Source organism: Equus asinus, chromosome 4 (assembly GCF_041296235.1).
Source record: "Equus asinus isolate D_3611 breed Donkey chromosome 4, EquAss-T2T_v2, whole genome shotgun sequence".
In the NCBI taxonomy this organism is placed as follows: Eukaryota; Metazoa; Chordata; class Mammalia; order Perissodactyla; family Equidae; genus Equus; species Equus asinus.
The window spans coordinates 62,711,238-62,722,680 of NC_091793.1; the positions used below are offsets into that span (position 1 = coordinate 62,711,238).

General features: G+C 53.9%; 1 protein-coding gene across 1 annotated transcript; it reads right to left on the reverse strand.

The window, feature by feature from the left end:
* Window positions 1-1,092: 1,092 nt before the first annotated feature.
* On the reverse strand, window positions 1,093-4,431 carry TEX51 (testis expressed 51). The gene is made up of 7 exons (XM_070506608.1): window positions 4,233-4,431; window positions 4,060-4,134; window positions 3,733-3,822; window positions 3,288-3,371; window positions 2,083-2,158; window positions 1,950-1,995; window positions 1,093-1,140 (listed from the first exon to the last, which is right to left on the reverse strand). Exons 1-7 carry the CDS (start codon window positions 4,429-4,431, stop codon window positions 1,093-1,095), a joined length of 618 nt encoding a protein of 205 aa, XP_070362709.1.
* Window positions 4,432-11,443: the final 7,012 nt, after the last annotated feature.

The following is an 11,443-nucleotide window of genomic DNA, read 5'->3' on the forward strand; positions in this document are numbered from 1 at the left end:
GGATCCCCCGCTGGGGGAGCTGGAGATGCTTGTAGCTGGGCACCCATGGCTGCTGACAGTCACAGCGCTCCCTCCCCTGGCTGTGTGGTTATGGTCTGTTTACATCTTGCTTGGGTCTCCTGCAGTGCCCCCGCCCCTGCCCAAGGAGTGGCCCTTCCAGTGGGATGGGATGCTGCTGCCGAAGTCAGCCTGCTTCTGGCCTGGCCGCCAGCTCCAGGGGGAGTAGCAGCAGGGCCTAGGGACACATGAGGTCTTGTTGAGGAGCTAGCCCATGGGTCCTGGGAGGATTTCCATGGACTGCAGGAGGAGAGGGGAACTAGCATGTAGAATCTGGACCCACAGCATGAGCAAATATGGGATGGCAAATATGAACCCAGTGGGTTCGAGGGTCAGGGTATACCAGCGTGGCAATAGCATTGCATCCCTCTCTCCATGCTCAGATGGGGAAACTGGATGCAGAGGGGGCAACCCAGAGCCTTAGTGTCAGAACCAGGATTTGAGTCCAGGTTCCGGGCTGCCTGTCCACAGCTCTAGCCTCAGGCCTGCTTCCCTCAGCCCCCAGGAGCTGACCTGCTGACCAGGGCCCTGGACCTGGTGGCTCAAGTTTGCTGGAGAGGTTCCATTTAGTCTCAGGGGAGAGCCTGGGCTGAGGCCGAGAGGCTGGGAGAATCTGTGAGTGGGGCACGGGGTTGAGGGGAAGGTGCCAGGCTGGGCCTGGGGGACAAGGGGATTCCATTTAACCTGGTGGCCTCGGGGGCCAAGAAGGAAAGGGAAGTGGAGGGAGATGGAGGAAGAGGGTGCAAAGTCTTCCCACGGGCAGAGCCAGGGGAACTTCATTGCCAGCAGCACCAGTGACCCCCTGGGGACCTCAGTGTCTCAGGGCGACATCTTGGCTAGGACGCGGGTGAGCGCTGCTGTCACTGTGACTGGAGCCTGTTTCCTGTGCTCTTCTGCCACTCCCTGCTCTAGCTGGGGCCTTCAGCTGGTGTCTTGCTGCCTCTGCTCCACACTCAGACACAGGGACCCCTCGAGGGACCCAGGCCACCCCTGCCGTCGTCTCTGGTGTTGGAATTAGGTGAGGCTGTTGAGAGCCTATGCCGCCACCGCTGCTGGGACCAGGAGAGTGGCAGAGTGGTGTTTCTGGAAGGGAAAGGTGGGGACCAGTGGGGGAGGGTGAGGAGATGGAACAGTCCCACGGGACCACGTGGGGAAGACCAGAGTGCTGGCCGAGTCTGCCCAGGGCCCAGCAGGAAGGAGATGGCACAGTCCATCAGAAAGTTAGGAGGGTGTTTTAATGACGGACATTTACAAGGCACGGGCGCAGGGAAACCACAAGAGAATGTGCGATCTCCTGGGCCTGGGAAATTCAGAGCTGTTACCACCCCAGGTGGGAGGGGTCAGGGGAGGGAGCGTTACCGGAACCCAGAGACGAGAGAGCTTCCTAACAGCAACTGCGGCCTCTGCTCAGTTGTGGGAGATGAGTGGGCTGCCAGGTCCCTGCTGAGACAGAAGAAGCTGGCTTTCCAACCCTGACCCCTGCGGGGCCTCGCCTCTGACCCTCTGACCTCCAGCTGGCCGAACCCAACCAGGAGCTGAGGCCAAAGGGGCCATGTGGGTAGCCTGTACGGGTCAGGGAGCAGGGTGGCAAAGAGTGGAGAGTGAGTCTGCAGAGGGACAATGGCAGCTATGGGCGGAGGACACTTTGTGCATCTGGTAGGGACCCAGAGCTCGGCAGCTGCTGTGTCCTGGGCCCCTCGCCCCCGCTGAGTCTGCTCACACTGGCAGGCTGATGGGTGGTCCTTGTGAGTCCTGACCCTGGATCCTACTCTGTTCTGGATGTCAGACCCCAGGAGCCGGAGCTGGGGCCTCCAGCCTTCCTACCCCCAAGGCAGAGGCGGCATTCCCTCTGTGGGGCCGTGGATTCCTGCAGGGGTCCCCTTCCCTAGTACCTCTTCTGCCCTCTTCTTCTTCTTCTTGCGCCAGCAAACGTAACATCTGGACCAGGAAACAGGGGGGAGCTGGGTCAGTCAAGGAGTAGCTGTGTCTTCCTCAGGGACGCTGGGGCTTGGAGAAGTCACTCACCCACCTCCAGCTATGGCTGCCAGGGGCAGAGCAATGCCGAGGCTCACAGCCCACACGAGGGTCCTCCGGGTCACGGCTGGGGGTGTGAAAGGGGAGCCAGGCGTTAGGGGAACAGTCAGCGCCGTCCTGGCTCAGAGAGCTGGCCACATTCTTCTCTTCTTTTACTTGCTCACTCAGTCACTCACCTGCAAACACTTACTGGGCACCTACTGTGTGCCCGGAATACTTTAGAGACGAGTGAGACAGGGCCCTGCTCTCTAGGAGGGAGACAGGCAAACAGTCACGGTGTGCTGTCCCAGGGAAGGGGACAGGGCAGAGGAGAAGTGGTCACGAGGGGGCTGATAAGCCTTAGGGGGTGGGTGGGAGCTGGCGGGGGAAAGCTTCCTGGGCAACAGGACTTCCGGCTGGACTTTGAAAGACAAGTAGGAGTTCAGTTCAGAGGGTCAAGAGGCAAAACTGTGTTCCAGGCAGCGGACACGATGTTCAAGGACAGAAGCATGAAGCTGTCTAGTGTGTCAGCAGCTCAGTGTGGCTGGGGAGTCAGGGGCGGTGGGAGGTCAGCAGAGACGGCTCACACGGGGCCTTCCAGGAGGGTGGGCTTTGTCTGGGGGCAATTGGGAGCCACTGAAGGTTATAAAGAGGGAGTGTTATAGCTAGGATTTGCTCCTTGAGAAAGTTCCTTGGTTGCTGAGGAAGATGTGGCCAGGAGGGGCAGGAAGACCAGCTAGGAGATGTTGCCATAATCCAGGTGACATGAAGATGCCTGGAGAAGAGTGGTGGACATTGGGATGAAAATATGGCAACATATTTAAGAATCATTTAGGAAGACTTGGTGATTACGTGTGCTGAGTAAGGGGGAGGGAGATTCCTGGTTTAGGAGGTTGAGGGCGTGAGTGGGGCTGTTTGCTGAGGGGTCCCCAGGGGAGAGCAGATTTTGGGGTGGTGATGGGCTGGGACATGTCTCCAGGCATGCTGGCTTTGAGGACCTGAGGACCTCCAGTGGAGATGTCCTGGAGGCAGGTGGCCCTATGGCTCTGAGGCTGGACACGTGGAATTGAGAGATCCCAGAAGGGGCTACCTTCACCAGTGAGGATGGAGAGCAGGAAGAGGTCAGGGCTGGGCAGAGGAGGAAGACAGTTCAGATAGAGACAACAATGGGCCTGCGGGTGGAGTGGGGGAAGCGGGTGGCCGGATGGACCACTGACCTGGGCAGAGGGTGGGGTCCTTGCAGGTGAGGAAGTGTGTCCTGCAGTTGGCACAGTTGATGACCTCCCGTGGGAAGAGTAGGTCTGTGAGAGGATGGGCAGGAACCTTAGAGAGGTCCAGGCGCCCCTCACCCTTTGCCCAGGCCCCGTCCGCAGAGATACTCACCACAGGATGCATTGCAGGCTGCCCGGGAGGGTGAGACGGTAGAGAAACTGAGGCGCCGGGGGGAGGCAGACAGAGCCGGGAGGGGTCAGGGTGTGAGCAGGAGGTGGAGCTGGGGAAGGTATGGACAGGTGCCCAGTAGGGGGCAGGGATGGGGCTCCTGGGGGAGGGGCCTGGAAGGGGGCCACAGATTGGACTCTGCTCTCCTCGAGGCTTTGGGGAGGTGGAGGGCTGGGCGGTGAGGGGGCCGGGCCGTGGGCAGGGGCCAGCCCCACCTCTCACCCTTCTCCATCAACTCCTCGGATACTTCATCCAGCCTCTCGCAGAACAGCTGCTTATGGACTCGAATCTCTTCCAGAAGTAACGGTTTATCTGGGTGGAGTAGGAGGGACAGGGTGCGTTTATCACCCACATTTCACAGGTGGAATCAATCACGTAACTTTCTTAAGGTGGGGAATTCAAACCAGTTTTCCTAAACAGAAACTCCGTGCAGCACCCAGATAGACGCTGCATCCGTCTCCCCACCCAGGCCAATGGCATCCTGGGGAACGCCCCGCAGCCGGGCATTCTTAACCCAAGCCCTGGGCCCTGGACAGGTGGCTTCCTCACCATCTCGCAACTTCTTAATGGCTTGATCTACGTGATCGAACAATTTGGCTGTTTCTTCCTCCAGATGATCCTCATCTGAGATTAGGATGCGGGACAAAGGGAAGTCAGGGGAGGAAGACCCCAGGCCAGGTGCAGAGCCAGCCTCCCTGCCTCGTCTCGGGGCTGTGCCTCACCAAGATACCAGGCTTCCGGGGAGTCGTGAGCCTCCAGGAACAGGGAGTGGAGGCTCTGGGAGAGCTCTGCGGGGGGCCCTGGAGTGCCCCAAAGAATCTGCAGGTCGTAGTCTATCAAGGCTGGCAGTTCTGGCCAGCAGTGGAAGCAGCTCCTCCCGTTGGCGGCAGGCAGGAGACAGCCCAGCAGGAGAAGCAGCATCTTCTGGGGTCTTCTCTCTGTGCCCTTCTCACCCTGTCGGGCAGTTCCACATGGAATGCTGGTGCCCTGTCTCCCCGGGAACCCCATTCTTTTTGAAGAACACAAGTAAATTCCACAGGGTAAGGTGAGGGCCAGCCATGGCACGAACCCAGGCTTTGGTGTCAGACCCAAGTCGGGGCTTCTGTACCCTCCTCTGAAGATGGAGTCACAGATGGTCCTCAGGGAGGGTTCTTGGGAGGACCAGAGGGATGGCTGCGCTGCCTTGTGGCTGGTGCTCGGCTCTCTTGATGGCATTTATGGTGCATGGAATAGTTCAACAGGCTGAAATTTGAGAGGCCGGGAGAAGGCAGCACAGAGGGATCATTTTTCCTCACACATCTTTGTCATGGCACATGAAAACTGCAGCTGTCTTTTGCCTGGCCAAGCCAAAGGGGCGTGGACAGCCGCTCCCACCACAGTGTAGACAGAAGTCCAGCCGTCTTTGGGGCAGCAGTTCTTGTGTGCAACATGCACTGAAGAAAAGAAAAACTCTGTATTCTTCAGTAGTGAAAAAGCCGATGGGACCCTTGTCACTCCTCAGCTGGTAAGCTTAGTCCTTCCACACTGTGCTTCTAGCCAGCTTCTGAGTGCCTCAAGCTGGATTATGGGCAGCCGGAAGCCATCAGGCATTTGAGGAATGCTTCTAACAGGAACAAGAGAAAAAACCAATAGCAAGAATTCAAAACAAAAGCAAACAAAAACCACAGGGAAAAGAAAGGGTACAAAGATATGGTGGGAAGCAGAAGAAAATGTAGAACCCACTACAATTAAATAGACAAAGTATTGCTTTCCCCAAACAAGAAGAGGCTGCTCTGTGAAAGGAAAAGTCAGAGAGCAAGAAAGAGTTGTTGTAGATTAAAGATACGACAGCAGGAATTTAAAATTTCATAGAAGTGTTGGGGATAAAGTTTAAGAAATCTCCCGGGCAGCAGTACGAAAAGACAGAGTTGAGAAATCAGGAAGAAAAAGGTAAAATTAGACAATCGGTTCCTGAGGTCCAGCATCCAACACAAGTTTCAGAAAGAAAGCACAGAGACAACGGGGTGGGGGCGGGGGGTGGGCGGAGGAAGTTATTTATAAGAGAAGTCGGGTGGGAGGTACAAACAGGCGCAGGGATCGGGAGGAGGGGCGATGAGGTTTGCCCAAGGAAGCGGCGGTGGCCTGGGTGAATTCAGGCCGCGCTGGTGGTGGGGGGCGGTGGGGGGCGGTGGGGGGCGGTGGGGGGCGGGGGGGGTGCTCTGTGGCGAGGAGATGAGTCCGAGTTCTGCTGAACCGTGCTCTCCCACTGGCTCTGGGCAGGTTTGGGGTGAGGGGATGAGCCTACTGTTTTCTACTCAGGCAATGCTTCTGGAAAGGAAGGCCCTGATCCCCGGGAACCAAGGCTGGGAAAAGCGGGTGCTCCCTGCCCCGATGCGTGGGTGGGGTTCAGAGGTACACAGCATGCGAGCCTGCTGCTTACGACCTTCACCACCACCCCTTGGGTCACCCACCCAGCCTGGGTGTGGGGAGGAGAGAACAGGGAACTGATAGAAATGCTTCAAGGAAGAAATTTTAGAGCTGAAAGACATGAATTTCCAGATTGAAAGGGTCCTCTGAGAAGGCATCCAGTGCTAGGAATAAGAAAAACACAGAAAAAATGGACCCTGTACAGGGACCAGTAATCAGAATGTCTTCAGGCTTCTCAAGAGCCATCTAAGAAAGCAGTGGACTTGGGGCTGGCCCTGTGGCCGAGTGGTTAAGTTCGCGCGCTCCTTTGCAGGCGGCCCAGTGTTTCGTTGGTTCGAATCCTGGGCGCGGACATGGCACTGCTCGTCAGACCACGCTGAGGCAGCGTCCCACATACCACAACTAGAAGAACCCACAACGAAGAATATACAACTATGTACTGGGGGGCTTTGGGGAGAAAAAGGAAATAATAAAATCTTAAGAAAAAAAAAAAAAGCAGTGGACAGTGGAGCAATGCTTTCACGCTCTGAGAAAAATAGTCCCATCTTGGAATTCTTCACTCAGTAAAACACCAATCAAAGAGGAAGGAAGACGAATGCTACTTCAGCCAGGGGAGGTTTAAAACTGACCTCTGCTGCCTTTTCTCAGGGAGCTGCTGGTGGATGTGCTCCAACTAAATGAGCAAATCAAGCAGGAAAGCTGGTGCCATGGGAGTCAGGAAGTGGAGGAGCTCATCCTGCAGAGAAGTGAAGAGAACTTCCATCAAACAGTCAGAGGACACCCCAGGATGACAGACAGTCCAGACTGGCTCTCCCTGGCTGGAGAAAGGTCTGGAGTGGGTGGCCTAGGTCAGCTCCCTCCGGGCATTGGGTTCCTTTCCTGGCTTGCTTTGGTCTATTGACTCGCTTCTGCTTTTCCCTGGTGGGAATAGCCTTTTCTCAAATTAGAAGTGATGAGGTCCTAGCCTCGGGCTTTTGTTTTGGAGTGAAGTGATTAGAGTAGGTGTTTAGCGTGATTTGGCGTTAGGCTGTCAGGAAACCCCTGCTTCAGTAAGAGAGTGTTCGACAGGGGGCAGTCATGCCTGGCAGAATTCTGCCTGAGGTTTGGCAATAAAGCCTAGAGTGTGCTGGCATCTTCTCTTTCCTTGGTTCATGCTTTTCCTTTGGGAGGCTTGCAAGGAGGGCAGGATTCAGGTGTCACCTTGTCCCTGGCACAATACCATCTCAGATCACCCCCACAGCCTTAGCCTCAATCAGCTGAGGTGGTACTGACTCTTTGAAGTGACATTTCAATGTAGAGTCACAGAGGCTGTGGGCTGGGGGAGCTTTGAATCCCCCCACCTCCATGATTTGTATCATCTCTCCACCTATTCGTTTTCCAGTCTCTGCTTGTTTGCCTTGATTTCTCCTATTTCTAATTTAATTCAATTGTATGTTGTGTCCTTGGAATGAATTAGAAATTTTAACTGAATTAGGAGTCTAAATAATAAGGTAGCACTCCATTGCTAGGCATCTTGGGGTGTGAGAACCTCTTCCTTATGTTGAGACCACATCCATCTGTGCCTCCGGCCATTTGGGCACATCTAATACTTCTGACACGGGATAGCTCATCCAGGGTTTGAAGACAGAAATCAAACTTCTTTTGGGGCCGAACATCTTCCCTCTGACCCAAGAGTTCCTTTACGTTCCCATCCTAGCAGATGGTTTCACGCCTCTCTCACCTTCTGATGGCTCTCCTCTCAGACCACCTCTCTGTCTTTGGCTGGACAGAATTTGCAGCTAGATCACCTTTGACGCTGGCAAAGTTTGCGTTTGATACCCTTCTGCTTCCCCTACCAGTACAGATTTCCCCTCATATTAGTTTCCTATTGCTGCATAACAAATTGCCACAGACCTAGTGTCCTAAAACAACACCCATTTATCCTCTCATGGTGCCTATGGGTGAGAAGTTTGGGCGCGGCTGAACGGGGTTCTCTACTCAGAGTTTCACAAGGCTGAAATCGTGATGTTATATATCATAGCCTAATCATAGGAGTGAAATCCCCGTATTCACAGTGCCGCCTCATGCTCATGGGGGGAGGATCATACTGGGTGCGGACACCAGGCACGGGAATCCTGGGGACCATCTCAGAATTCTGCCTACTACACACTAAACGCCAAAGATCTGCTCTTTGGACCTGTAGTGGGGTCTTCAGCCCCTCTCCCCACACGATTAGTCACCAATTTGGGCTAAGAAATTGTGCCTCCCCACAGCCCCTTAGTGTGAAGGTAAGCCAGTTGGAGGCACAGCTGCAGGGCCATCCTGACGCTGACTACTTGGAGTTAGCGCATACTCGGCAGGTTAAGGGCACCGTCCTTCACAAGACTGCTCTCCCTTCAGACACCAGCCACAAGCTCTGGGGTCCCAGGCCATCTTCACTTCTGACCGATTGGCTACAAATATGGGAATTCTCACTATCCCCTCAGCTTTAATAATTCACTAGAAAGGCTCACAAAACTCAGGAAAGCACTATTCTCATGATCACAGTTTTATTATAAAGGACACAAATCAAGATCAGCCCAATGAAGAGACACAGAAGGGAAAGTCTGGGAGGGTCCAAGATGTGACGCTTCGGTGACCTTGGGATGTGGCACCCTCCTGGCACACTGATGAGCATCACCAATCAGGGCTCACTTGAGCCTCAGCATCCAGAACTTCTATTGGTGTTTCGTTCCGTAAGCATGGTTGATGGAATCACGGGCTACATGACTGGGCTTGATCTCCATCTCTCTCCCTCCCCTGGAGGTTGGGCTGATGTCATGTAGCTCGAGTCCCAAAACTCTTGGTCTTTCTGGCCTGGCCAGCCCCCACCCTGAGTCATCTCCTTAGCATAAACTCGGCACTAATTGCACCGTAAGTAGCAAAGACACTCCAATCATTCAGAAATTAGAAGCTACCTCCTAGGAACCAGGGACAAAGGCCAGCCAGATTCTTCACTGGACAGCAAGAGCACATCCAGTCCTCTTTACTCGTTAACATTTTGGCTTGAATTCACCTGGATCTAGACTTTGTAATGCTTCTGGGTTCTCCTGGAATCTTCTGAGAGGTTCTCAATTTCCAGGTGCAAGCATTTGATTCATGGCTGCTGAGTTGTGGGGATATTAGGCTAGTAGCAGTGAGAGATCTGGGGACAAGAAGAACATTATGAGGGCATCTGTCTTCGAGAAGTGCATGACCAAATTAACTCACTTGGTTGGCAAAACTGTCTTAGAGGTTATTGACTGGTAAATCCTGATCAGTTCTTACAAGGAAACTTGGTTGAAAGAATGTTTTATAAATCTAAGAGGTTGGTATCTGCTTGGTCAATGCCTTTACAAGAGGCTGGATTTAGTTGTTTGATTTTTTAACGAAAAAATTAGAAAAAATTCCTGACCAGATGACCTATCATAAATGAAATATTCATTTCATTTTCTTTCCGGTTAAAACTGCTGTCTTGAAACGCTTTGTTGTATCTACTTAGAATGATCAATGGCGACGCCTGGGGGGATTTCTCCTGCAGAATTTGTTGGTAGAGAACATTAAAATTGCATGAAGTCACTCATGTAATTTTAATGACCATCACAAGAATTTTGACTGGAATTGGGAGGAATTTGAAATGAGATGCTTCTTCCGGGAAAGGTTGAAGCCACCATCCTTTGGTACTCAAGGAGGCAACCTCAGGCATCTGTAGGACAACCCCTGTCCACCCCTGAAGCTGGGCAGAGACATTCTCTCCACAATCAGGGGCCATGGCTGGAGGGTCAACAAGGCAAGGGGCTCCTGGCCATGTCCTTGCTGCTTCTGGAGAATCATGCAGGGCTAGAGGTGTATGGCCTTAACGGGACTCAGTGCGGCCCGTGCATTCCTCCCAGGAGTGAGCTGAGGCTCCGAGTAGGACCCCATGGGGGTTCAAGTTCAGACCTTGTGTGCTCCAGTCCAGTGCTCACCACTCCACACTCACACCCCATATCTCTTGAGCTTTTCCATTTTATGGTCACTGAGCTCAGCCCCTGCATCCATAAAGCCCACTCAGTTTTCTCCGTCCCACAGTGATTTCTGCGTCCTCTGATCCTGTGATGGCCGTGTTTGTGTTTTCATTAGGTAATTAGTTGTGTGCTGATTTGGAACATGTTTTCTGTTATTGATTTAAAGTGCCATTAAAACTCAGTGTGAGCTGTGTTCCCCCCAGACCTGACCAGCCTGCTTTTAAATATAGGGTCACAATTGCCATAGCGTTTCTTCAGGTCGTCTCCTTTTTGCGAGGTTGTGGCTCTCTTGCCTCTCCTGCCGTCAGTAGTTTGGGCAGTCCCCAGGGCATGTCCCCCATGTGGTGGTGAGCACAGTTCATGCAGCTGACCTGCAGTGTCTGCTCCTCTCTGTGGAGGTGAGCTTCCCACCGCCATTCCCACACCCCATGTTCTCAGCTTCTTCTTCCCTGTTTTGGATGCTGGGGGTTCTGGCTCCCTGCCGAGAGCCCGGGACTCTCCTGATTGCTATTATGAGACCCTGGCCCCAAGCACAGCCCTGGAGAAGAAGGAGAAATGGCTCCTCTCATTCAGCCACAAGTCCAGAGCAGAATGTCCGTGCTTTAAGGCTCTGAGGAGCTCCCGATGCCACCTCCTCTCTTCTGATGGGGAAGTACAGCAGCCGCTGAAGCAAGCTTGCTCATCTCCTCTCCTTCCAGTAAGTTCTTTCTCATGAGGTTTCTTGCACAAAAGGATGGGGTCTTTCCAGAAGTCTTGAAGATAGGTCTACAATCTGAGATAAATGTGACAGGGAGAGACAATGGCTGCGTTCGTATGGGTCAAAGGTGATCTGGATGGGACAAGGCTCCAGTTCCCAAGTCGGGTATTTGCTTTCCCTGGAGAAATTGGAGAAGAGACAGAGGACCCCCAGGCATGGGATGTGTCCACCCTACCCTGGGATGCACCTTGGTTTTTGGTGTTTATTAGGGGCTGGCCAGGGCCCTTGGCTGCTGGAAGGCCATGGCTCTGCTGAGGACTAGAACTTCTTTCCTCTGACGAGCTGGCCCTGGAGGCTGCCGTGGTGCACACTGAAGTCAGGAGCACATGCCACTTTGAAGGATGAAGGAGGCTCCCTGCCCATACTTGCTGGTAGAACTGTGCTGCAAGAGCTGTGCTCACTTCCTTCTCTGCCAGCATGTGTTTTCCTTGTCTGGGCAGAATGAAGCTCCAGCCTTCCAACGCCCATTTCTTGGGACTGGTGACACTACAGGGGGTCCAGTGCCTCCTGGTCCAGCTGAGTGACTGCCCCTCTGTTTGAGGTGCTCCCTGGTCAGAGCAGGGTAGTAGAGCTATCAGGAGCACTGTTATAAGAGGAGAGGGCTCTGGTCCCCATATCTGACTAATCACACTTCTTCCCTTCCGGGGTACGGCAGGCAGTATTTCTCCAAGGACGGCAGTGGCCTGTCTCCCACCCACATACTCTCAGGCCATGGGAACTGGATACTCCCCGACAAGAGCTGGGTCTAATTCCCCTCCCTTAGGTC

Bases quoted from the DNA above. Each gene is read 5' to 3' on its own strand.
- TEX51 (XM_070506608.1), bottom strand. From the start codon at position 4,431: ATGCTGCTTCTCCTGCTGGGCTGTCTCCTGCCTGCCGCCAACGGGAGG. The intron at 2,159-3,287 runs GTCAGTGGTCCA...TCACACCCCCAG, and splicing joins GGACCCCACCCTCTGCCCAG to CCGTGACCCGGAGGACCCTC. The intron at 1,996-2,082 runs GTGAGTGACTTC...TTCCTGGTCCAG, and splicing joins GCAGCCATAGCTGGAGGTGG to ATGTTACGTTTGCTGGCGCA.